This window comes from Puntigrus tetrazona, chromosome 7, assembly GCF_018831695.1.
Source record: "Puntigrus tetrazona isolate hp1 chromosome 7, ASM1883169v1, whole genome shotgun sequence".
Classification (NCBI taxonomy): Eukaryota; Metazoa; Chordata; class Actinopteri; order Cypriniformes; family Cyprinidae; genus Puntigrus; species Puntigrus tetrazona.
This window is the reverse complement of record NC_056705.1, coordinates 25,395,098-25,421,123: the sequence shown is the minus strand read 5'-3', so window position 1 is coordinate 25,421,123 and position 26,026 is coordinate 25,395,098. Positions and strand designations below refer to the sequence as shown.

General features: G+C 38.7%; 1 protein-coding gene and 1 long non-coding RNA gene across 2 annotated transcripts; both read left to right on the top strand.

The window, feature by feature from the left end:
- Positions 1 to 103: 103 nt before the first annotated feature.
- LOC122349787 lies at positions 104 to 1,180 on the top strand. Its single transcript, XR_006251498.1, has 3 exons — positions 104 to 267; positions 995 to 1,052; positions 1,146 to 1,180. It is a non-coding gene; the product is annotated as an uncharacterized LOC122349787 (long non-coding RNA).
- Positions 1,181 to 1,185: 5 nt separating this feature from the next.
- Positions 1,186 to 25,650, top strand: cdh16 (cadherin 16, KSP-cadherin; the record flags this gene model as incomplete). The annotated part of the gene is given in 31 exon segments (XM_043243191.1): positions 1,186 to 1,242; positions 4,304 to 4,367; positions 4,370 to 4,421; positions 4,800 to 4,922; positions 4,924 to 4,943; positions 5,910 to 5,965; positions 5,967 to 6,005; positions 6,007 to 6,069; positions 7,426 to 7,539; positions 7,541 to 7,618; positions 11,100 to 11,134; positions 11,136 to 11,186; positions 11,188 to 11,221; positions 12,239 to 12,304; positions 12,307 to 12,391; positions 12,484 to 12,629; positions 12,631 to 12,706; positions 14,464 to 14,525; positions 16,023 to 16,054; positions 16,056 to 16,212; positions 18,614 to 18,638; positions 18,641 to 18,856; positions 19,598 to 19,693; positions 19,696 to 19,722; positions 21,791 to 21,902; positions 21,904 to 21,963; positions 21,965 to 22,012; positions 24,266 to 24,306; positions 24,309 to 24,383; positions 25,275 to 25,377; positions 25,484 to 25,650. Coding segments are annotated over 31 exon segments (2,331 nt in total), but the record flags the coding sequence as incomplete, so codon positions are not given.
- Positions 25,651 to 26,026: the final 376 nt, after the last annotated feature.

Sequence of the window (26,026 nt, the reverse complement as noted above, 5' to 3'; positions counted from 1 at the left end):
CAGAAACGCAACGTCGATTGGCATGGTGTCCCGCAAACACGAAATACACATCGAGACCTGAGGATATCACACCTTGTAATTTATGCCCCCATGCATATGCAAGCGAGGGACTTGCTAGTCAGTCGGGTAATGAAGGAAACAAGGTAGTTAAAAGTTTTCTCAGCCAAATTAAGAAAGCTAATCATTAATCGGTTACAAAGCAGATGCAATGCTCTTCTGGCACTTCAAGCCATTCTCCGTTTCGCTCACTGCAAGTGAGGACTGGAGGTAAGACCTGCTTTTTATTAACACGATATGAGAAAACAAAAAACAAAAAAACGAAGATTTTGTTGCAGTCCACCGTGACGTTAATTTTCAGAGCTGTTGTCGTCGCTTTAAATGATTTGCGTTGCTAGCGTTATCCGGCTTAAAACGACCCCTTCGCTGTTGGCTGCAGTACAGCGGCTTTATTAGTTTTATTTGTGTTTGTTCTTCGTTCACTGATGTAATTGTTGAATAATTGGTTGTTTTTTTGTTTTCATGTGACTTCTGGGTAAGCACAGAATTAAAAAGAAAAAGCTTTTAGCCTAAATCCTGTACCTATCGCTGAAAACGCTGCTGAAGTAACTCGACGCGCGACGTGACATTACATTAATGAGGTGTAAGTACACGAGTTTAACATTAACTGAGGGAGAAGTGGTTTCACGCCACGCTTAATTTTCTCTCTGAGGGACGCTCGTCGTCGTTTAATTTTTACAAAGTTTCACATATAAATAAATGATCGGGCTTGCTGGAGAATGATATTTACATCACACGACGAACTTTGTGGCTTTGAGGAAAAATATGCAGCCTCTAGCCTATATCAACACAAAACACGAAGTGCACCTTTAACGGAAATCCACTGAGTCAGTCTTTTAGAGGAACTTGCTTAAAACTTTCATTTTACATCAAAATAAAAACAGACTGAGCTTTGAAGCAAAGCGTGAATGCTAAAATGATGTTTTTTTGTCTTAAGTATGAAGGCCACTGTTGTCTTGATGGAGTCTCTGAGCGCTTGGTTCATCGCACTGAGTGTAAGTTCTCTTAGATAGACTTTTTCTCTGTGCTATATTAATGTTTATCACTCCACATGATTTACCTTCGCGAGTAATCGCTTTCTGTTTTAGGTCCTGTCTCAGAACATTTTGCTTTCTGAGAGCGCCTCATCTTAAAATTGGTGTTCCAGAAAACTATGATGGTATTTTCCCATGGTACCTCACCAAGGTGAGTTCTTTCATGAGGAGGACAAAATGACTTTGGAAAGTTTACGTGTTAGTAGAAGCTTTGGCCTGGCTTATTTTGCATACGCCTATAGTGTAAATGCAGAATAAATAAAATAACTACTACACCGACTATTATTTCAGTTATACATAAAATGCAACTATTATAACAATTATTATTATTATTATTACGAGCACAGTTGAATCAAGTAATTCATCCAGTAACTGAAATGTGTGTAAACAGATGAAAAGGGGAAGAGCTGAGAAGGTTAAAGGAGTGTTCCACACTTAATACAAGATTATACAGGTTGCCAATTTGCCTAGCTGTGTTTTTGTCGACTAGATTGATGAAAATGGCATTTCAAGTAATGAAGACGATCTTCTCTCTTTCATATTACGCAGGTGTACAGTTATTTAGTCTTGACAGACGAGCTGATGTAATTTTCAAGAGTGTGCGGATGTGACCAAGGCTCTGAACATTTCAGTCCAGCTAAGAATTGTAGGCAGCTCAGACTCTGATTGCTAAAAACCACTGAGTGAAAGAAATATTTGTGTATGGTATTTATAGACTATACATTCAGTGGTTAAAATGGACTGTCCTTGTGCCGTGAATGACTAAAGAGTTCCGCGAATGTATTAATGACGGCTTCTAAAAGCAACATAGAGAAAGGACTTAAAAAGCAGAACATTGAACATGCCATTCAATAAACCCTACACCCCATTTCCCAGAGCACTCAGAACTCAAGGTGTAATTATGAGCAGGCATTCACGCACAAACCAGTCGTCACCAGACTAAATATGGTGCTCCTGTACAATGCCTTACTTCAAACTCCTGTGTCAGACATCTTTACCAGATGTCATTTAGTAATAGCCCGGTTGCTTCCAAAAAGCTTTTCGCTTGACACAGTAATTGGCGGCATTTCTGAAGGACTGTTTGGGTCCTAGTTCTTCTCGCTCATCATTTTCTGCATCTGACGCCATGCTATCAAAACAGTCTCTGTTCAGTGTCCAAATCAAGTATAATGGCCTACATGCGAGTGGGTGGATAATTACGTGCCCCCTGTGTGATCACTGAAAGAACCAAATGATGGCTACATAATATTTGTTTAGGCTAACAAAAATAAGTGACACATTATGCTTTTCTTTTCCTTTTTTTTTTTTCTCTTCTAGCTTGTCTAGTATTGTGTCTCTAGCTGCAGGCGCCACAGATAGAACTGATCAATTTCAGTTAGCTTTTTTACCACAGTCAGTGAAAACAACCAAGCATGGGTTTAAAAGACTCCGCTCCCTGGATGTCCTGCGCAGACGTAGGCAGCATTTCAGATTCAGCGCCCGCACGGGTCATGCTGCGTGCAATTAGCACTTCAATCAATCTTTACCTTTCCTAATAAACACTCAATGGCACGCTGTTCTAAATATGCCAGGCAAGCGTGGAAAAAAAAAACTATTCAGAGAGATACATTCCAGGAACTAGACAGAAGAATTACAATTCTGGCCAGGCAGATGGGAATATTTGGCATGACACTGACTGTTCAGGTTTGTGTGCTATTTAAGATATGCGACCGCATGCACACCGTGCCCTGTATAGGATGTGCCAGTGCTGAACACAAAGCACTTGGAGCCTCATGCCCAGCTTAATTCTGAATCTCTATGTGCATTGGTGTCAACTGCTGAGCCACATAACTTCTGTCAACAGCAGCAGTCACGTTCATTCACAGACGTAGAGAACGGTCAGCCAAACATCATTACCGTCTCACTGACCGCTTCTGCTACTCAACCGGTGTTTACACCAACAGCCATTAATGTGCTCTTCAAGTGCTCTTTTTCGTAAATGTCTTAATTGCGATTTCCGGGCACACAGATGACCGAGCCAAGTTCTATATTTACAAGTGGGAACTTGTATTTACTCGATGGTACACGGTGCTGAGTTGTGACTTGAAGGAGCATGCCGATGTAAAACATGGCGGAAACACTGATGAAACCTATAAAGAGAGCAGTGAACGGAAAGCAAGTCTGTAGGGAATAGTGTTTATTAACTTTGACATATGGTCTTGGTTGTGATACCCTGTACAGTAAGTAAGTGACAGAAATTAATTATATAATTAAGAATTCTGGTGTTGTTGGATTATGACTCACTATATAGTTCATTTGTTTTGTTTAGGGTGCATCCATGTTATGTTTCCAACTTGAATTCCTGTGGTCATTGTAAAGAATGGCTCCGGTTTCCCAGCAAGTGCACTTGAAAGCAGCAAAATGCGATTTAATCAAGCAGCTCGTATCATCAGCCGATTAAAATGTAGCTTGTTCAGCTTGTCCAAATAGCTTCTACATCCAGATAACTGGTTAAATTATGGCTGAGTAATTAATAAAAAAAATGCTGCAATAAAATAACTGTGAAGGGCGTGTGTTTAAATATAGTACCACTGAGGCAAATGTTATTTTCAACAATGTGTTTTTTGCAGAGTGGAACATTGTAACTAATTACAGAACGCATTGACACGGCGGCCGATTCGGATGCATTTAAATGTCATCTGCTCAAAATGCCAGAGTTTTGTTTAGCGCAGACATTTTTATTGTTACCAGCAAAGTACACACATGATGTAAATAAGATATGCTTCCTGTAGAGCAGACAGCTAAATTGACTGTCTGCTGGGGTTTTTTCACTGAAATGATTCTGAAAAGTTCGGTTTTCACTGAAAGTTTTTCATGTTATTAAAAAGACAACCAGCCATCTATACCATGAAAAATATAGGAACTGACAACCGAAGAAACGACGCCAGTGCAGCAATCATGTGAAAAGCTAGTGATTTTTTTTAATAGAAATCAGGTAACTGAGCATATCAGACCTAAGGAGCTTAAAGCCCTTGGTGGAGTGGGTGGGTTTTGTGTTATAAATAAATACTATTCTTTAAATACAGATATGACTGTATCGTTAAGAAGAGTACACTGATATCCAATACAGAAATTGCATTTATGCCACGTGTAAATGCATAGAACATACAGTTTCAGTTTATGGATATTTATAATTTGTGGTTTTATATATTGATCATATTTTGATTTTACAGTTGCCAGATCTCCCCCTGACCTACTCAGATCTGTCTGTAAGTGGTGATGATGAAGGGATTTTTGGGTGGAGTCAGGCTTCCTCTATGCCCTTAAACCTCTGGACAGAGAGAAGCAGCCATTCCTACTTCCTTGCAGGTGCGGAATCATGTTTAATTTCATTTAAGTTAAAAATCAACCGATAAAGTAACCTTCCTTTTTATGTTAGACACATATTTATTAAGTTTGTTTTTTTATGTCACTTGTGTTTGTCATTCATTCTTTTAAAATGAGCCTAAATTCAGCATTGACTGCTACAGCACATGGCGTCTTGAGTGTCTCCTGATGTTTTTATCTAAAACGCACGCCACTCAGTTCAGTTTATGGAAAAACCCACGCCCAATACATCCGTGGCAGCCCAAAATAGCAAATTCTGAAGAAAACCGCAGGCCAATAAACGAACCAAAAAGGGTTGAGTTTCTAATAAGACACGCTGCTCGAGTGATTTGACCCGCAAGTGTGTTTTTTTTCCCAGGTGTCCTTCACAAAATCCATGCACACTCAGAGCTTTACTGTCGAGGTGTGCGTCATTGATAAGAACGACAACGTGCCGGTGTTCTTGGAAGAGAGCATGAGAGGCAGCGCAGCTGGGGCTTCTCAAAGGTGGGTGGGAAGAGAGCGCAGCAGGCCTGCGCTGGAGAACTTCCTTTGCTTGATGCTCATCCTAATTGCCTTGACTTTTTCTTCAGTTCTACAGGCGTGCGATGATGCTAAATGAGATAAACTGTTACTCTGAATGTCATTTCTTATGCCACACCGTAAATTACGAGTAGCGTAGTAGCGTGGAAATAGCTCAGTGTGGCATAATTGAATGGTATTTTGTTTCATTTTCGTTCGATAATGGGATGCACGAAGAGCCTATTGGATGTGAGGACAAGATGTTTTACCTGCGCATCATCATTTTGATGACAGATGAAATGTCCTTGAAGCACTAACCCTCACGTATTCTTCGGGTTTTTGAATGTTTTCTCAGAAACGCTAACAGAGATCAGAATGAATAACAAGACCAAAATGAAAAATGCTTTTGCTCAGTAATGCTCAGAGATTACTCATCTCCTATTTTAAGAACATAACAATAAAGAGACTTATGTACTCGTGACCTCAGAGGGTTCAGGCTAAGAAAGAAAACGAACGTACTTAAGAAGCATTTGTTGATAATGTCAGCCCAGTGAAGTGAGTATATTTCGACGCAGAACATCAGTAACGACTGAATGTCAGCCTAGTTTAGAGATTGTAAGATGTTTCGCGACTGCTTGATTGCAATCAAACATTAAGAACGGGGCTATTAAAGAAAGCAGAATGCGTTCTGGTTTCAACAAACTCTATAGCCAGCTGTCGACTACTTTACTTTGACTCAGTATTGCCAGTCCCGTTCCTGCCTCTTCTTGCTGTCGTTTCCTGTCTCCTTTCACACTGTATACTAATAAAATGATATAATTGTAAGAAAAGGCTATTTTTGAAATTCCGTTCTCTTAACATGTGAATAAGCACCATTTGCTCATCGGTCTAAATGTGTCGGTTCATCGGATCGTGATAAATAATTCCGATATATATGTGTCTTTGTCACAGGAATCCTGCTCATGCAGGTGGAAGCGCTGGACCGAGACGACAGAAACACCGCCCACGAGACCTACGCGCTTCAGTCTTTTGGACCAGATACCTCGTGATCCCTGCCAGCCACATGTTCTCCATCGATTCCATCACTGGAGAAGTGTCCTTACAGAGGATGGTAATAAACTACAGCTGCTTGTGTGTGACTAAGACTGGGATGAATTAATGAATAATGTGCGCAGTGCAGTCAATCGAATCCTGAAAAGTCATAGATTAATACCTACTTTTCTTATAAATTCTCCAAGCGTGAGTTCCCTCATGCTTTTTTAGCCTTGGTGTAAACTGAAAGACAATATCCCTTCTCATTTCCTTTTATCGTCCTTCATTCCTCTCAGCCCAATTTCACCATGAAATCAGCTAATAACACTCTCACCGCTCTCCCTTTCACTGGTCCAATACGCTCTGCTTATTGCATTGTTAAATCAGCTGTTAACAACATTGCCCTTTGGTTTTTTTTTTAACATTGCTGCTAAATTAAAAATGATTTTGAAGCAGTGCCAACCTCACAGAGCTAGAAAAGAAAGATGGCTAATTTGAATGAGTCATCGAGAGCCCGAGCCATCAGGTCAGCTCAGAGGATTCTGGTTCAAATATAACCAAAGCGGCCTGGCATTAGCTCGAGAGATAAAACAGACTTAATACGCTTCAGAGAGTGTTTGTACACTTGTTTTCACGAGGCAGCGCAAACAATAGATGGTTTTGCAATGTAGATATTTACACATGCTGATGTACCTTGGCAGAAACAGATCTTACCTAAGTGCCTGGATCCGCATCTTTGTTGACCCTGGAACATCATTGTGATTAACCAGATTTGAAGAAGCATTTCATGGATTTGGTGAAGTTTAGGCTCACGATCAGTGTTTGTTGCTTGTACAGCAGTGTCATTGACCTAGGTTAGAGATATGAATTAGGTTTGGAGATATGGTCAAGACTAAAACTCATTTTTTAGAAGTTTATAGCAGCTTGTAGAAGTTTTTTTTTAAGAAATTGGTCGTACGTTACAGAAGTACATTAGGTGTTACTTAGTAAAAAAATAATGAATTGTTAGGTACAGTGTACAGTCTCATAAATCATATGATTCATGTTGAACTGCAAAACACCTTTTTTCTGCTTTTGAGGGGGAAACCGTGTCAACAGTGTAATTTTAGATGCAACTACACAAATTAATTATGCATGTAATTACAGGATGGTGTTTTCACATAAGTACAATGTAAAAAACTTGTATGTACACAATAAGTACGTTATATCAAATGTTACATAATACAAGAATATCTAATGAAAAGTGGGCCCATATATTAAAATAGAAAATTTAAGTTTAAAATTGTAATAATATTTCACAATATTACTGTTTTGCTGTATTTATCATCAAATAAATACAGCATTTGTAAGCTTAAGATGTTCTACATATTTTCCCTTTTGATCTTTGTGGTTCAGCTGTTTGTGTTTTTTTTTTTTAATGTGTCCATCTGTCCAGGTGCCTCAACTCGATCCAGAAATGTGTGGCCGCTACAAGCTGTCTGTGATGGTGCAGGATATGGCCGGCAAGGCCAACGCTTTCTCCACTGGAACTGTGTTAGTGGAGGTGACTGGGAAACGCATGGGCCTCACCTGACCCTGTGAGACTGCAGGAGAATCTGCCTGGACCATATCCCATCCCGATCTCACAGGTATGACGAGAGCAGAGGACTCTAGGAGCACTGGCGGCATGAGATATCCTGTATGTGTGTGTATATATATATATTAACATAGGGGAGTCTGTTTTATATTGAATTCATTCACCTCAAAGGAGAGTCTTGCAGCATCCCACAACTGCACATGGCTTTCATCATGACATGACCTTTTGCTTGATGTTCAGAATTTATATTAGTCACGACTCACTGCCATCCTAACACAGTCACTGTCTATGAAACACCTGATGTCATGATAGTGGATGTGGGGAATCTACTTTCTGCCTCTTAGAGCATATTTGTAACTAATTGTGCATCTGTTTCCTCAGCAAAGGTTTCATTTTTGGTAGAAAGTGTTGCAGTTAGAAATGGTGGTAACCAGTTCTCACTATTAAACAGTTGTTTATTACCCTGCCTGTTATTAACATATTGGCTGTTTATTAATGCTTGTAAAGCACATATTCTGAATAACCATATTCTACATCTCGCTCAATACCTAAATTAACATGTACTATTTATAAGAAGCAGATTAGTTTATTGAGTTAAAATAAAGTGTGGCCAAAATGCTTGAGTACAGCCAGTGATATTTAAGTAAAGTTGATCAGTCTGCAGGAAAGTACGATATGATATGCGCTTGCAGAATAATCTTTACAGTTATTTGTGGGTTTGTGGCAAAAGATCCTCCTCTCTCCTTCATGGGCGCCTCCTACACACACCAACGCCTTTCCACCCACTAAAATTCCTAGATCGCACACACACACACAAAAAAAGCTTTCCTTTCCCCAACCAGGGCTATATAGCAGAATAGAAGATTTCTATGTTGCTTTTCATACCTAAATTTTAAGGGACAGATTACGAGAAATTAAAATGAATGTTAGTTTCTTTAAACAACATTTGTAAAAGAATATGTGCTTTTCTGATTTAATTTCTATATTAGTACTACTAGTAGTAGTAGTATTTAACACATGGATACGCTTTCATGCAAAAAAATGTAATGTTGGCGATATGGATGCAGTTTTGCAATTATTGTATTGGTTTTGATATTTGCAACATATTCTTAACTCAGATTTTATTATATTAATCTTAATATGAAACTAACATATTAGAACATCCGATTGATATTGCATTATTGTGTTATATTTAAATTCAGTTAAGTCCTTTTGATACTATTAATATAAAATTAATATAAAAGTGTGTGTGCTGGGTCTGACTTGATGTTTTTTCTTTTTTTTAAATGGGAAAGCTTTTTCCGCCCACTGTGTGTGCTGTGATGTGCATGTGGGTGGCTGGAGTTACACTGGTTATGAAACAGATTAGTGGTCATGAAGAACTCAAGAGTCTGCAGTCGTGGCATTTCTCCTCATAGCAACGCTGCAAGACAGCAGTGCTCTCCTCATTTCATCCTCCATTTTTCTATTTTTAAAACGGATAGAACCTAAACCTAAAAAAAGTTTATCTCAATCCTCTTAACTCCATGTATTCCTACAAAACACTTTTGGTATTTCAGATAAAGAGCTTTATTTGATCATAATGCTTAGTGGATGACTTGGATGTCAGCTTTGTTTGTTTGCTCTCAGTCAAATCCACCAAATACAGGGGTGACACAATTCAGGAGAGCAGCTGAACCCGAGCAGCAACCCATTCTTCATCCCCATTTCATCTTGTGAAACATATTGTGTTTAGCTGATGCCACAATAGTGAAATCACATTTTTCTCTCCTTTTCTGGTTCAAATTGACCTACATGACAAATCACAGCTCGAGAGTCACAAATTGCTGTTTGTGAGCGAGTGTATACGAGAGACAGATAGGCTGACAGCAGAAGCATTTTGAATTGCCGTGTTTAAATTAAAGTCTGTGGAGAATGTTCAGCTTCAGGTTGAAAAACGTGGCATTGTTCCAGTAAGTTTGTGATTCGTGATACTCTGTAGTTTATTTTGCAATATGCTGGAGTGTTTTAAAAAAGCCTTGCTTAAACACGCTCGGGTGCTGGGGTTGCATTTTAGTGAAGTTCGAGAGAAGCTTGATCATTCTGTGCTTCGCACAAGCGCTTGTATGGAACCACCTAATTGTGTCTAGTTAAGTCGCCACTACTGGAGCTCTTTAACGTCAGGTGGATTCTCATTGACTAGCTTATTACCTGAACATAAAAATCAATCTGACAGCGATTACAGTGTTACTGATACTATGGAAGCTTATTTCTGCCTTCTCTCCATATTTCTCTCACAATTCTGTGGATATATCACAATTTCTAGATCCAATGTAAACTCAAAGATGTCAGATATAAACATTTTTTTATTTTTTAACTAAACTGCAAGTTTTAAACTTTTGAACTGCAAAGAAAAAGTCATTTCAAACTTGTATCTTGCGATTCTGAATTTAGGTTGATTATCACCCTTGGTGTTCAGATATCCACAAAAATCGACTTTTTAAAAAAAAAACGTTTATAAGCATAATACATGGCTTCATCATGGATGAGCTGTTTTTTGCACTTTGATCAAAGATTCACTCCTATGACTCAGTGAGCATTTCCAAATCAGTAACGCTTGAAGAAGAGGAGCAGGCGGCTACAACCATCATCATAGACACAGTAGTGAATGAGAACATGTGATTCATGTCTGGGACGCCTGCATGATAATAGAATGATATTTCACAGATGTGATTAAATTATTTAGTCTGATCAGAGAAAGGGTGAGTTTCATTCATGATCATAAGAAAACAAAACAGAACAAAATAATAACGCCTCTAGGGCTCCTCAGAATTGTTATCACAAGAATATATTTTCAACATCCAACTGTTAACACGCTCTCTTTCGCCAGTCCACAGCACTAAACATCAAAGGTATGAACTGACTCGTCCTAAGAGGATTCTATCACTTCTGTCAAAAACAGGCCTTGAAACTAAATAGATGACATCACCTTAGCCGGTGCTCACCATTTTAGAACAGCAGGACGACGCACATTAATCTCTTCAAAGCTCTGTTCTTGACGGTTCATAACAGCGTGGGCAGGTCATCTTTTTGAGAGGCCCGCTGATATATACAAAGTGCTTGAGTTTGAGAGCCATCTCCATAACAAACGGTTGAGGAGCGCAGGTATTGAGGAGATACACATGTCTCCCCCTCTACAGGGTCCTCTCCTTCTTCGGTGCGCTTCACACCCTTTCCAGGAGCGTTTCCACTCCATTTATCGCAGCCCAGTGGAAAATCCTCTCCATCGCGAGGGCAGCTGGTTTGTTTTGGCAGGTGCCGGCTTCACCGCACTTATCAGCAGTGCCTAAACATGCAGGGTTTTCCTCAAACATTGTATCTCATCCTTGTTTAAATCTGATGTCCAAGCCATTTGCATGGTGCTGTCACAGGTGCTGGTGCCCCCATCCTAATTCTAACATCAGCCTTGGGTTTACAAGTTAGCTACAGTGGTTTTGATTGGTAATGTTGTGTTTGTGTGTGTGTGTGTGTGTGTGTGTGTGTATGTGTTTCAGGTGAAGTGGAGTGAAGTCCAGTTGAGTATAGTCTTGAGGAGAGTTTCCAGAAATGCTCTTCACTATCAACAGGAAGGAATCATTTACCAAATGCTCCTCTGGACAGAGAAACACAGGACCAGGTAAAAGATAAATGTTATGATGTTACGAAAGAGAAACTCTAAGATGCAGTAGGCAAAACTCATATGTCATTTTGTTGTTCTGTTTTTGAATATGTAAATGATAAGTGAACAAGAATGAGAGTCACGATGCTCCAACCTAATTTTTACACCCCAGAATCACTTTTTTGATGCTAATTTTGTATCCCTTTATATGTATTTTTTTAATCAAGTAGTCCAGCTAATGCTTGAGGCGAGTCCTGCATTTAAGACGCTTTTTGACAGCGCACCAAATCCCATGTCATGCTTGAGGATTAAGTGAGCTGATAAATAAATATTGCACCTAAATATATACCATTCTAAATCCTCCATCGCTTGTTACTAATCACAGAGTGCTGTTACATGACTTCACTCTCCATCTATGTAACTTATTTATTTATAGTGGCAGCTCCATTTTATAACCAAACTCACACTCAGTAAATTTACAGGACTTATAACCAGCTGTCTGCTGCGTTATACAGTGTAAGAGAGCCCTCTGCGGCATGTTGTGGCTTTTCATGAATGGTTTCGGTAATATTCAGAGATGCAGCTATGAGCTTTATGTAATCTGAAGGTTTAAAACCAGAGTTACTCCAGACTGTCTGTGTATGTCTCAAATCCTTCCTCCTTACTGAGGTATAAAAGTTTTAAACCTTCAGTTGATTAATTCATGTGGAACGCTGTTGTGTCCTTGCAGGATAAGACTTTGTGCTTTTGTATTTACTTTAATCACTGCCGCTATTGTTAAAGGTGATCACAATACAAGCTTGACGTCAGTTGCACATTCATACAAACAGCAGCCTCAATCACGAACAGAACCTTTCAAGACTCGCTCTATAACTACTAACAGTGTAAACGTATCCATATATGTCTTAAGATGTTCCAGTAAAAATATATATGCAGAATTCTTTTCATCCTATACTCCAAACCACAGATGACTATAGCAGATAACATACTGATTCCTTTGCAACTGAAAACTCACAAGAATGCCTTTTCCTTTAGTTTCATATTGACATAGTGGTAGAGAGGCCAGATGGCAGAGAGATTGCCAAGCCTGTGGAGCTGCGAAAGTGATGGTGGGGGATTTGAACACAAGAGTCTTAATGCTCCTACAGATGCAGTACCACACTGTGGTCAAGGAGCTTATGATCAAAGGTTAAACACACATCACTTACAAAGCATATATATGCTATTTAAATACTAAAGCAGGTTTTTATTGAGTGTTTTGACTCTTTCTGTTCAGAGAGGTACAGAGAGATTCTCAGTCCAAGTAGCTGACAAAGGATTACTCTGAAACCAGCAACGTATGGATATTTTATCGGGTTGGTACGCTAGATGCCTGAGGACTCTCTGGAATTTGTTCCGAGTGGACCGGGACTCGGGAGTGATCAGCAGTTCAGGCAGACAGCAGCATGGAGGGCACCGCTCCACAGCACACACTCTCACCATCACGGCAGAGATCGCCAGCTGGCCTAACCATCCCCAACAACACTGCTCAATGCTAAATTAGTCTTAGTAGAATGGCACCAATGAATTCTCTATTCGTGTACAATTTTTCTTCTGATTGGTTTGTGTGATTGTGTGAAATTTCATACTGTGATGCTCAGGCATAATTTCGCTTTAACACTTGAGGTAGTTATCGTAGTTATGCAGTACGATCGTTGGATGCGCAGTATACAATTGATCTCTGTAATTTTATGGATCCAACTAATGGCTACTCTAAATGTCACACATCTTCCGCACACACAATGTGGGACTGTAGCTGTGTCGGCTGACATAATATGCCATGTAGAGTCTGATATACCGTCACGCAGTAAATATTTTAATTTTTCTGTCACTTGATGTTAATGCCAGTTAACAGAATCCAACAATATTGCTATTTATAGATAATTCAATATGTTTTTCTGATTTGTTTCGTGACCAAAACAGCTCCTGCAATTGTCAGTAGCCGGCGTTCTGAAGGAAAACAACAAACCCACCCCATCTTTTCCATCATGAGGTATGAGCTGTGCACCATGGGTACCGCTGTGGTTCCCTGTGACATAGCAATTTCTATTTTGTGGTTTTGAGATCAATTTTCTTTAGACGCTGCTGGTGCTTCTAAGGTCACCTCAGTTTTTTCTCTCTCTCTCTTTATTTCCTCTTTATCTGTTAGTGTGTGTTTGTACAAGACCCGTGGTTCTAGAAAATGTGATTTATAGAGACAGATGAGATAAAGAGCTTTCAGTGGAATCCTTTGCTTAATCTTGTATTTATGGACATGTAATACTTTAGCTGGGAGTGTTTCTTTTTTAGTTTTAAGCACTATAAATGGGCAATGTTTACAGCTGTAATTGGATGACACCACCAAGTTTATTCAGATGAATTCTGATTTTTACCAGTAATGATCTCAGATCTTTCACTGCTTGCCTGTAAGCTGCTTTCTTATTTTTTATTATGTCTTGCGCAGATGAAGAGCAGAGTATTGTTTCTACCTCAAAGAGTTACACATTTATTTTGTAAGATTGGTCTCCACCCTAACATGTATTACATTTAGGAATTAAACAATTTATCAATTATCAGCCAACTTTATACTATAAATTTTACATTTATTCATATCGTCGTTTATGTACTTTCTCGATTTTTATATATAGGTTAGCATTATGGATAAAACGGGTTTGAATGAGACAATAAATCTATTTTTTTAAATTCTTAATAAATGTCCGTACATGGGCAAAAGAAAGTTATGGTTATTTATGTATTTATTAATTTAGCAGTTAACTATCAAATGAACCATTAACTTAAGCACTATTATATCTATATTGGGCAGTTATTATCAGTATACATAATTGCATTGAGTAAACAAAAGAAATATATAATAGTGATTTAATAATGTGAGCATAAGATCAAATTGTTTGCAGAACATATCTGAATCTCCTATTTTTAGAAAAACTTATTTCTTTCCTGAGGTGATGTTCTAAATATGGACCACTTACTAATTTGTAGCACCATCTATTTATGGTAGAAGGAGCGCGTATGCAGAATAGCCTTAAGCTGCTTATCTTATGTCATCATCTTTGTCTACTGATGCAGCTGGAGCTGAATAATAAACAGAAAGATGATCAAGCAGTGACGTAAAGAGATTGAGTAAAATGAGAAACGCGAGAACAGAGGATGGAGGCAGGCAGTGCTCCCCGATTTCTGGAAAATACCCTGTGTGTTTACGCCACGTGTTGTGAATAATACAGGAGATGTACGTGGGTGCAGACAGAGTGCTGGTGTGAAGATGGAGGGCAGCAGCAGTGGAGGGGTAAAAGCAGTGCTGGCTTGAATTCAGCAGGTATATTTAGATCCCTTTGAAAGATGAGGAAGACGTGCCATGTTCTGCATTCTGGAAACATTCATAAAGCTCTCCTCATTGGCTGTGCGCCTTTCATTTGAATTATGTATCACCTAATTTAGTTGACAATGAATTTTAGGCACCACGAGGCAGCCATAACTTCTTAGAGGAATGATGTTTTGATGAATGGCGCTGTACTTACATTAATGAACAGCACTGTTTTCAGAAGTACACACAAAGACACATACTTTCTTAAAGTAAAAACATTTTTAGAAGGTCATGTCTGTTTGTCAAGGGTTTAGTTGTGAAGTGCTGGGGTGTGACAGAGTGACTAGCATCTGAATACAGCTCTTCTAAGACTCTGAAGTTCTCAATGTCAGCAAAACTATGCCAAATGGCCAAGGTTGTCTAGTTTGGTGTTGTTAGAACCTGCTGGTCGATTTTTTATTACTACACCTCTGAATTCAGAAAGCGTCTTCCTCCACTGACAGAGGGATTGAGTACAGGGGGCCCACAATATTTTGCATTATTATCATTGTTGAAAATTGCAGTGCTGCTTAATATTTTGTGCTGACTGTATAATGGGGTGAGGGGGAATATAAATGTCTTTACTGTCACTTTTGATCAATGTATAGATTGTTCATCACCAAAAACAAAAATTCTGTCATTGTTAACTCCAAATTTGTTCCAAATTGATAATCACAGAAGATATTTTGAAAAATAAGTAGGTTGAATAAATATTGAGAGTTATTGATTGACTGAATGAACTATGCCTTTTATGAACTACTCTTTAATTTTCAAAAGGAAATCTTACCGACGCAAATCTTGGAACATTGTTTATGGATAATATTTCATTAGATTTCATGTGACACATTTTATACATTTAAAGACATTTTCATTTTTATTTTTCATTATTTGAATTAATGAGGGTGCAATGATGCACATTAATAGTACATCCAATATGTAAAGTGGGCCACATTTAGCCAACACTGGCTACTTTTTATCTGTAATCCCTTCTGGCAGGTTGATGTTCAACAAAAAAATGAAAATTCTTTCATCATTTATTTATCCTCAAGTAGTTCCAAATCGGGGCCACCATTGACTTCAATGTAGTTTTTGCAATTTTTTCATTTTTGGTGAACTATTCCTTTAATCCATAAAGCTGGTCACTTTTTTTGATGATTTCTTTTTAATTTACAAACAGTATATTAGAAATCTTAATCACACTTAAAATAGGGAACACAATCATAATTACCCTCTAGAAACTTAATTTGCATGCTTATTAATAAGGTAATTAAGGTAAGGTATGGGGTTTGAATTAAGTGATTTAAAAATAGGGTCATGGAGGATGAGGCATTAATATGCGCTTTATAAGTTGTAATAAAATATATGTAAATAAATGCTATAAGCTACTAGTAAAGATGTGGTCCTTAAATTAAATTGTTTTATTTATTTCCGTCTCTCTAGTATGGACCCTTCCACCTGGCTGAGGACTCTCAGTGGCACCACAGTCACTGTAGTGTCAGCATGGGATGCGGATGAGTGGGGTAGAGACAGCTGGCAGGTGGACTACAGACTTGAATCTGGGAACGAGGAGGAGGTTTTCACTCTAGTGACTGACAGACAGAACAATGAAGCTGCCTCATCCTTGATAAAGGTATCATCTCTGCCTGCATATCACTGCCAGTCAAACAGATAAACATCAAACCAAGTTGCACTTGTTGTAAAGAGTCAGCACAAAGCTGCATGCGCATACTCTTTCAATAAAGGCAGGAAAAGCTGAAGAAGAACTCCCAGTGAATATTTCTTTTTCAGTGAATTAGGAACAAAATCTTGAATTATCACTGACACAACGTGATCGTTCTTTGTTATACAACTTTTTTAATCTGCGATCTAGAATTGATGTTCTGCTCCGGAAACTTCTAAGCCACATCCAATCAGCCCACATACAGTTTGTGTTACTTACAGAATAGGACCAGCACATGATACTCATAAATCAAATCGTCAAAATGTGTGATTGTTCCATACTCTTTGAATTACTATAATTATCTCTGTATTTACATTCCCACTGAACAGTTTTGATTTATTCTAGCTAGTATTTTTATAGAGTAATATTAAGTACATGAGTAAGAGGTTTAAGTGTTCGTTGTTCACGCTCAGCCCTCCAGGAGTTCAAACCTTACTAAATTTCAAATAAAATGTTCACAAAGTTTATATACTGTTCAAAGGCAGCACCCTACTGAACTCAAAATATCTGCAAACAATAGCACAGTTAGTCAAAATGGCTAATAATGTAAAATAAATTACCAGAAATGTCTGAAGTATAGTTTGTTTTCAAATGCCGCTGCTGAGGTTTATACATGTATGCTTAGCAAGAAATGCGCAGAGTCATTATGTAAAGTCATTGTTGCTTGAGCCGTTCGTCCAGGGCTCAAGGCCTGATCCACACCGTGACCCACATTCCCTTCAGGTGATGCAGTTTATTCCACTGATTCATTGTCACTGGTTCCTTTGATCTTGACTCTGTCGGAAACCTTATGTGATGTCACGTAGTTTTGATCCATTTCAGCATCTTTTATTCATGTTTGGTCAGAATGTGACTGTAGGCTGATGACTTATTTCAACAAAGGATTCTTGAATCCTTATATTTATTGTTATGATTTGTTTCTCACCATGTGTTCATGGTGTTCTTATGGACTCTACACAACCTCTCTATTGTTGTTCTAGGACCCAGAGAAATTAAGTAGATCGTATTATTAATTGTAAGCACTAATTACAGTATGTCATGTTGCAGCATGGCTCTCAAGACAACAAATATCTTGTATTTCTTAGTAGAAGAACTGTTTTTAGATAAGCAGCAGTAATAAATGGAATTTGCTATCGCCTTGAAGCGTATTTTGGTAGAGTTTTGCAGTTGTCAGGAGTTAGTATGAACTATTTTTTTGTGTTTGTTTTAAGCATGGATGGAGGGCTGAAGATTTGAGAACCTGTGTTCTGAGTGGAGCAAAGAATAGGAGTTTTCAGTAACATATTAGAAATGTATTGAATTAGAAAGAGATGTCAGTAACGTGACAGAGCAGTCCTGCGTTATCCTGGCGTCATGAGTTGAACCTGCAAGGTTGGCCAAATTGGAGAAGTCTTAACTGGTCTTCTGGTTGCCCGTTTTGGTTGTAGATCCTAGTTGTACAGGACACTTTTATTTGCTTGGCTGACTGATTGGATTAGCTTAGATAACATCTGGAATAAGAGCAAAGAATGGCAGAACATCAGGGTCTGAATCAGGAATGCTATCTGCTCTTTTAAAATGCAAATGAATTAAGTGACTTATTAGATTAAATTAAATGATTTGGATGTAATATTACTAGTGAAAAAATGAGTAGTATATTTCATTTCCAGTCAGTAGCATTAATCTTTTTCTCTCTCTGTCTCTGTTTTCTCATTTCTGGGAACATAAACACAGATTCAGCATTTGCACCATCACTGTATGTTATAATTTGTTTCTCAATTATAGTCTAGATGATTTTTCTACAAACCACCTTCCAAAGGTGAAACCTTTAGAATTAAGTTAAATGAAAAGAAAAATGTAAAGACAGCTGACTAGAGGTATGGACAAACACAGGAGTGTTTTGGCATTTAATAGCAGCGTGTCTTACGCCCTCCACGTCAACGTTTATCTGCATTTTGTACCTTTGTATTTACTAACCCTGTTTTCCTGGAAGGCAGCCCAGTGTATGACTTACAGAGTGATGTCAGCAGGTTATGGCATCCACAGAAATATCTGACCTTCAGTTTTGATGGGCCAAAACATCAGAGGCGTACAATGGAGTCATTCAGAGACCTGATTTGAACACATTTCACCTTCAGAAATGCATTTTGACACACTGTGATGACCAGTCAGACTATCTCAGTGATTTTATCCTGCCCTTTTAAAAAACACAACATATACTGCAGTTAGGTATATAACATGTTCATAATTGCAAGAGTGGCTTTTTGTCTCAAAAGTCATCTTCCAGGCATAAAAGAAACCATACTGTACTAGGCGTCTTCATTTTGTGCAGGTGCTAGACTTTGAGCGGGAGAATGAGGCATGCTGGTACTGGCGCTCAAGAACCCGGTGGCTCTGGTCAGGGCGAATCTGGATGGCATCCACAACAACTGCTGCTCCTGAATTTTGCCGATATCAATGAAGAGGCCAGTTTTGTCCTCGAGAAGCCATTATGAAGTCACGGTCAGAGGAGAGCCAGGACGATATCATTGCACCACAATCCAGAGGTTATGACCTGACTCCCATTCCAATCAGAGTAAGCCGATATTTCCTTATTACATTAGTACAACTACCTATCTTACAATGCCAGCTGTATCTTTACACCGATTCCTGCTCAATTTCCAGCTGTCACTCCTTTTCGTAAACTAGGGATTCCTCATATTATCACGTCTCAAGTCGACACAAAACCACAATCTCATGGAGAAATCACTATTTTCTTAAAAACTAAGACTCTTAATCCAGAGTGTAGTACCTAAATGTAAACACAAAGAAGCATAATTTAACATATCAGAAAGTGTCTTAATGTGTTGTATTTACTGTGGTGTATTCAGGTTGTATGTTGTACCGATGTACAAGCAGGATCTATCCTGCGTTCAGATCTTCGCCCATTATTTCATGTACCTGACATTTCTGTTTCCTTAGCTAAACAGCAGGGGAAGTGCATAAAATGGCTGCATCTGGAGTGATTTGAGAGGACTGCCTCAAGAGTGATTGTTAGTTTATACAGGTTTCAATCACACATTTTGCAATGGAAGGTGGAAAGAATCTGAAATACATAAAAACAGTCATATTAGCAAAATGTTGTACATTAACTTTGGATTTGTTTTAAAATGTAAAAACTGATTTTCATCCAGTGCCAATGCATGATCTTTCAGAAATGTTTCAATATGCTGAAAGCCTATTATCTTTGCAGATGAGTATTTGAACCCGATATCTTTTGTTTGTTGCTGTGTTATAATCCATAATGTATAATAGACCCTCAACGTTGTTTCCACAGGTATTCGCTGAGGAACACTAAAATGTTTCTCCATTGGGAAGTACTCAGGGAGGCTCAAGACGGTCCAGGCTTTGGACAGAGAGGAGAACAGCACCTACACATGGAGGTGGTGGCTGAAGATGAGCGTAAGAGATATTTACCCTCCTCAGGTACTTGTACCGCATTCACTGCGGAGGCTGTCAATTCATGTTGTTTATTTGAATAAACATATCCCATCAAACTGAAGTTATTATACAGAGCAAGTACAAGAAGAAGATGCTATCAATCTTATGTGAAGGACATCTGGGAAAATCAAGCATCCCTCAAACTTTCTCTCTTTCCAAAATCATCAGTGCTGCCGAGACTCTTGACATTTCAAAATGCTGCTTGCAGGCTCTATTCAGTATCAAATCTCATTTAAAATTCTAGGCTACATCCACATGCAGTAGGAGAAATCTCAGACATTGTAACTAGCAGTAGATGAGTCACCAGCTGAGATATTTGCAGTGTGTGTGTGTGTGAATACAGGATGTACATTATTCCTCCACACACACACACAGATGTGGGGCGCGGATCAAAGATCTGGGGTGTGAAGGTCACCTGATTCACCTTCAATTGCATGCCTCATCAGCGCTCTCAGATGAGAAATAAGTCAGTCCTGAATGCTCCAGTCACAGAGTATTTTACGGGGAGAAAAAGGAGAGGAAATGAGGCAGAACAGATATGACTCACAGCTGCCTGTCTTACGTGGTCTCGGAGTCTTTGAAGCAGGTAGAGAGCGAGAGGAGGGTATAAGGAGGAGAAATAAAAACTATAGATGATAGACCAGAAATAATACGCCCCAGTATCCTGAGGCTTCTGACCTTCAGGAATTGTATTTACTCTGGGCTGCAGAGAAAAAGATGCATTAAAATAGACAGTAAGGGTTAAAAAGCTGTAAGAAGAGGTGTCAGCGTTACACCTGTTTTTATGAATATTTAGATATGCTAAATATAAATGTGTGTACACAACTCTTTCAGCGTGATCTTTTATAGATTGTGTCATAAACTGTAGATTGTGGCGAAAGCAGTTTCTGCACTGCCACACTGTCACTAGTGTAATTAAAAAAAAAAAAAGAAATAAAAGTAAGAAGATTATTCAAATCTTTAAATACTATATCATAGGATTGATAGTACACAGCTAAAAGTGACAAATTTTGGTTAGCTTACCTTTCCAAGTTCTGCATTTGATTGAATCAAACATTCCATTTAAAATAGATCACATCTTTAAAAGCACCATCAAATGTTTAGAGTGATTGTTATCACAAGTTATTGTGCCAATTGTTTAATCTCAGAGCTATTCCCGTGGAAAGTCTATTTAAAGTGAAGTAATAAAGTGTGACCAAAATTTGAATAAAACCAACGTTACGAGATAACTTTACTAATTCTATAGTTAAGAGGCTAGAAGTCAGTCTCTTTACTATATACTTAGTTTCACAATATATTTACTACATAAAAATATGAAAAAATGCATGCTTTTTTAAAACAAGTTAAATACAAGCATTCATCGATATGCTGGGGTTTGTATGAGTTTTATGATTCTGGCTGTTGTACAGATAAATATGAAGTTGGACATTTCTTCAAATCACTTTTTGACTGATGCCATTGAGCTTTGTAGCACTAATCTCAACCTCTTTGTACTTTGATACAGCTCAAGGCCAATGTGGGCATCAGATTGATGTCTGTTTTAAGAAACATCTCCTGCAGTGAAGAGAGCAAAGGCAATTCTGGGAGCAGCGGCAATCTAACAATTTGAAATCCATGAACAATGGCTGAGTTGCATATTTTTATGAACAGTATGGTAATGGTTGTGGCCAGTCCTGAACGCGGTATGAGCTTTTGGCATGGCATACAGTCCGTTTCTCACGTAATGTGCACTTAAAGCATAGTTCAAGCAAAAAAAAAAATTTGTTTTGTCACCATTTACTCACCCTTATACAGCGGTCCAAGCTGAAAGTGAAGATATTCGGCTTGTTCCTCAGTCTCTTGAGTCAGCGCTCACCAAAACTGTTTGAATTTACTAATATTCTTCATTTTGGAGTGTAAGCGATATATATATATATATATATATATAAGAACAGCAGCCATTTCCAAGAAAGCAGGAACATGTTCAAATACAGTAAATGCCTCAATGCAAACAAATTATTTTGTTCTGCCACCTCTTCTCTCCTTCCAGGTAATTCCTCTTTTAACCGGCCTCCCACGCTGGTAGCGGTGCACATTCTGGATATGATAATATTGGCCCAGTTCTGGTGGGCGTTCTCCTGGAAGTGTTGCTCTCGCTGGGAGGTCGAGTCTGGTTCTGGCCTCTCGGGACAATGATAGGCCCCAGCATGGAGGAAGGCTCAACCTCCCCTCATGGCAGCACCACTGTCACTTGAAACTGGAAGCTCACTCCATCAATGGTTTGTCTCTTTTTATTGCCCAACCCCTCTGCATGTGATTACATTGCATTTAAAGTGACCAAAATCCCTATCAACCCCAAGAACTACTTTTATCCCTCTTTACAAAGATCTATTTGTCTATCAGTCATTTTAAAAAAAAAATGTATCTGATGATCTTCATGCCTTAAACCGTCTATTGTATCACAGGCGCTGACATGCCCGATTACGTTGGCCTCCTCCAGCAGCCCGACGTCAATGCTGGATAAAATTAGAGGATTTGAAAAGAAAAAGACATTTGGCTATAACATCCATGCAGTCAAATTGAGGCGTCATCAGGAGCTAGGTGTAATGCGCACCACCTGCTGAATCACACACACAGTGCAGGTCTACAGAGAGAAAGAGCGTGCTGACAAGGGAATTGCCTCCATGTCTAGGTAATGTAGACAGATCTGTGTTGGATGTAATAAGCGTAATAGCTGTCTTCCTGATAGCTTCAGGCATCATTAATGTACCAAGCTCCTTGCAGTAGGCAGGTTGGCTCCAGTTGCAGCATCTGAGTCAGGACTGGAAGTCTAATGAATTTTGATTCCGTTGTTCCTCATTTTTTCTCTTGTGTCGATTTTTCTTTGATTTTTGTCTAAAGTATTCTGAGTTTTTTCACTTGACTAATGAATAAAAAGGCCCCTCTAGTGACATGGGGATAATTATATTTTGCCTTTAATTTATGATCTCACAGCTGGGGCCGGTTGGTTAAGAGACTAAAAGTGTACTTCCATTGACTTGTCATCTAATTGATCTTTGGGCATCCCACAGTAGGTTTCTTTCCTCACCTCTCTCTTCCTTTCTTACTCATCCAGCTTTACATTCTCCATCATGGCGTGCCGAGAATGTTGGTGAAGATGGCGTAGTCTGGCGTCTGTAAGTCTCAATTTATGTTTATTGACTTTACCGTCTTTGCTCACGTGACGTTGGTGTCTACTCGTGACACAAACACATCCTCTTCAACATCATCTCTCCATCATCTCTGATGGTGTTCGATTCTACTAAGATTCAGTCTGAATTTGATTAAGATTCAAGATGGCAAAAGTCAATAAGCTTGCCAGGGCCATCGTGATAAGGTGTACATGCAAATTTGATCGTTTAAAGGAACAAACACTTTTTGAAAATAGGCTAATTTTCCAGCTCCTAATAGCTGCAGTTTGGCATAGATCAGGGAATCTGGTTGAACTATTATCCGCGCTCAAAAAATGACTAAAGAGTTTTGATGTTTTGTTATTTAAAACTTAACTCAACTCAACATTTTTTTAAATGCTTGAACAGCAAATGACGTGCCCATGGTGATTGAAATACTGATAGGTGATGTATATGGACTACACGTACCCAGAATATGAAGTCTGATCACATATAGTTGTTTTTCTTCATTTGAAAGATTATATAAATGACTAAGATTGAAATAGATAGTAAAACCACTTGTACTAGAAGTTTCCGAGGTCTCCATGGCAGTTGCATGAATGACTTAAATATGAACAGGCCCAATGTAGATGGTTGTGTAAATTGTACTGTTTTTATATTATGTGAAATAAATTTCTGTGCTTCACCCAGAGAGGCTGGAGGCCATGGGCAACATAATGGTCACCTCCCAGCAAGTGATACTTGAAAGAGAGATAATCCGTACCTAGTTTTTAGTACTTTGGTGACCCCTTTAGTCCCCTTACAGCTAGCACATTAAGGACTCTAGTGTCCAAAGGACAGTAGTGGGAGCTTCTTGGACCACTGATGAGAGTGAGTAGAGACTGATAACAGCCCGCCTTATTTACGGACTGAGTTCTTACTTTTCGTCACCGTTGCCAAAACCTGAATTAGAGCCCAGTGAGGTTTTTCATAAGCATTGCTTGACTTAGCTTAATAATTACATCACCTAATTATTTTTGTTAATGTCCGAGAATTAAACATTATAACCTTTGAAACAAACTTTAAACTGCAAACAGCATCAAATAAAGTTCAAAAGGTTTGAAGTGTTGTATGTCATACAACAAGATTTAGTATGCCTGCTTGCATGCGTCTTAGTATATTGCTAACAGATTGCCAACACATTACTGGAGTGTTATAGCACACTGTTTAGCTGTTTTTACTTTTATATAGGGATCACTAACTTGATGCTAGGATTTTTATTGCATTGCTAATATTTAAATTGCCAAGCCAACAGACCAGCCAACATTGTTATTATAACTAATCTTTCATAGAAATGTAAGCTGGGATCTCGTTTTTGTTCACAATACTCACACCAACCTGTCTTTGAATGTCCCATACCTGCCTCAGAGGTTTGCATGGTACCCTTTACCATCTCAGACAGCAGCTCCCCACCCAAGCACTTTGTCAATCTGCAGGTAACGCACGCAGACCAGCACGAACTAAATGAATGAAAAGGGAGCATGTTTACGTAAAGAACTCAACCATGTCGTCATTTCATTACATTCATGCACTGCATTCACTAGCTGTCTGAACACGATGTTAAATGGACTCGCTGTAGACAGTAATGTTCACTTTAGGTCATAAATGACATTTTTAAATTTAGATCTCTTACAGTGTTCCCCACGCATAAACAGCGCAATTAAGCCAAATTTCCATGATAAAACAAGCAGGCTTCGTCATTCCCATTATTAAAAATGTACAAATAAGCTTAATGACTGTTCAGTATGAGGATATTTGTGAAACAATTTAGCACTAATGTAGCCATGTTTTCTCATGAAGCTTACTGATATGAGCTTGTGAGAAAAGGTGAGAATGTTTTCATGTTAAATCAATGTTTATTTAGTTTTTGCCTTCTTTTCCATATTCTCTGGGAGGTACGTTTGAAAAAGTGGATTCGTGCGGTCGAAGTTTAATTCATTAATTACACTACTAGTTAATTAGAAAAGTTTATAAAACAAGCAGTGGTGTTGTACTTAAAGCGGAAACAATATCCTTGAGTCAAAATGGTTGAGAACCAATGCTGTGTGTATTTGTGTCTGCTTGGTCACGCATTCACGTTCATTGGTTTAATAGATTCTCTCTTGAAACATCCTGTTCACAGTCTCCAGTGATGCATGACATGGCCACAGGTGCATGGCTCCTCTCTCTCTTTCCCTGTCACGGTCTCATCTTGTATGACCCTCGTGCTAGTTTCCCACGAGACCTCACCGATGCAATCACCCTCACCTAGTGCTCCATAAATATATCCTTTTTCTCACCCCTCTAATGCATTTAAAACAAGCTCAATGGTGGCTGTTTCTCTCGCAGTGACGGTTTGCCCATGCAATGTGAGGGGGAACTGTAGAACAGCACCAAAACAGCTTCAGGGCATGCCTACTATCCAGTCAACAGTGGGCATCCTGCTCGAACACTGGGAGTTATAGGTGAGAGAACGTGCAAAGCTCACACAGAACATCCTGAAATTATTGCAAGCGGAAGAGGATAACGCGATTTGCAGCTCCATAATCACATCTTGTGTTCTTGTTTACAGGCGTCATACTCATTGTTATATTTGTGAGACTGTCCTACCAGAATTCAACACCACCAACCAAAGGCTGCCAGGAACGAGTGCCACTTAAAGTCTCTCTCTAACTTCTGAGAGCTTTTAGATCATTCGGTCACTACAGTTTTAGCATCAACTCTGAGGATTTCTGTTTTCTAGTTTGCTAACTTTTGATACCATACGATTCGGGTTTTAGTGAACATTATTAGACAATATATAGATTAGCACCACTTCAAAACTTCTCTCTACATGTGATATTTCTATGTTATTTATTTGTTTTTAAGCTTTGTAGTACAGTAGTTTAGGGGTGATTTAAAAATGCGGGATCACTATATAAATAGGTTAATTAATTTTTCCTCTCTGGGTTGCGTGATCGGTGAACTGAAATAAAGAAATAAATCAGAAAACGAGCCCTGTTTGATCACTCATATACACTCATCAGGTGAGAAAAGAGTTCATTAACTTTATGAAACCTTAAGAAATTATGGTCATTATATTTCTGTTATTTGTTTGA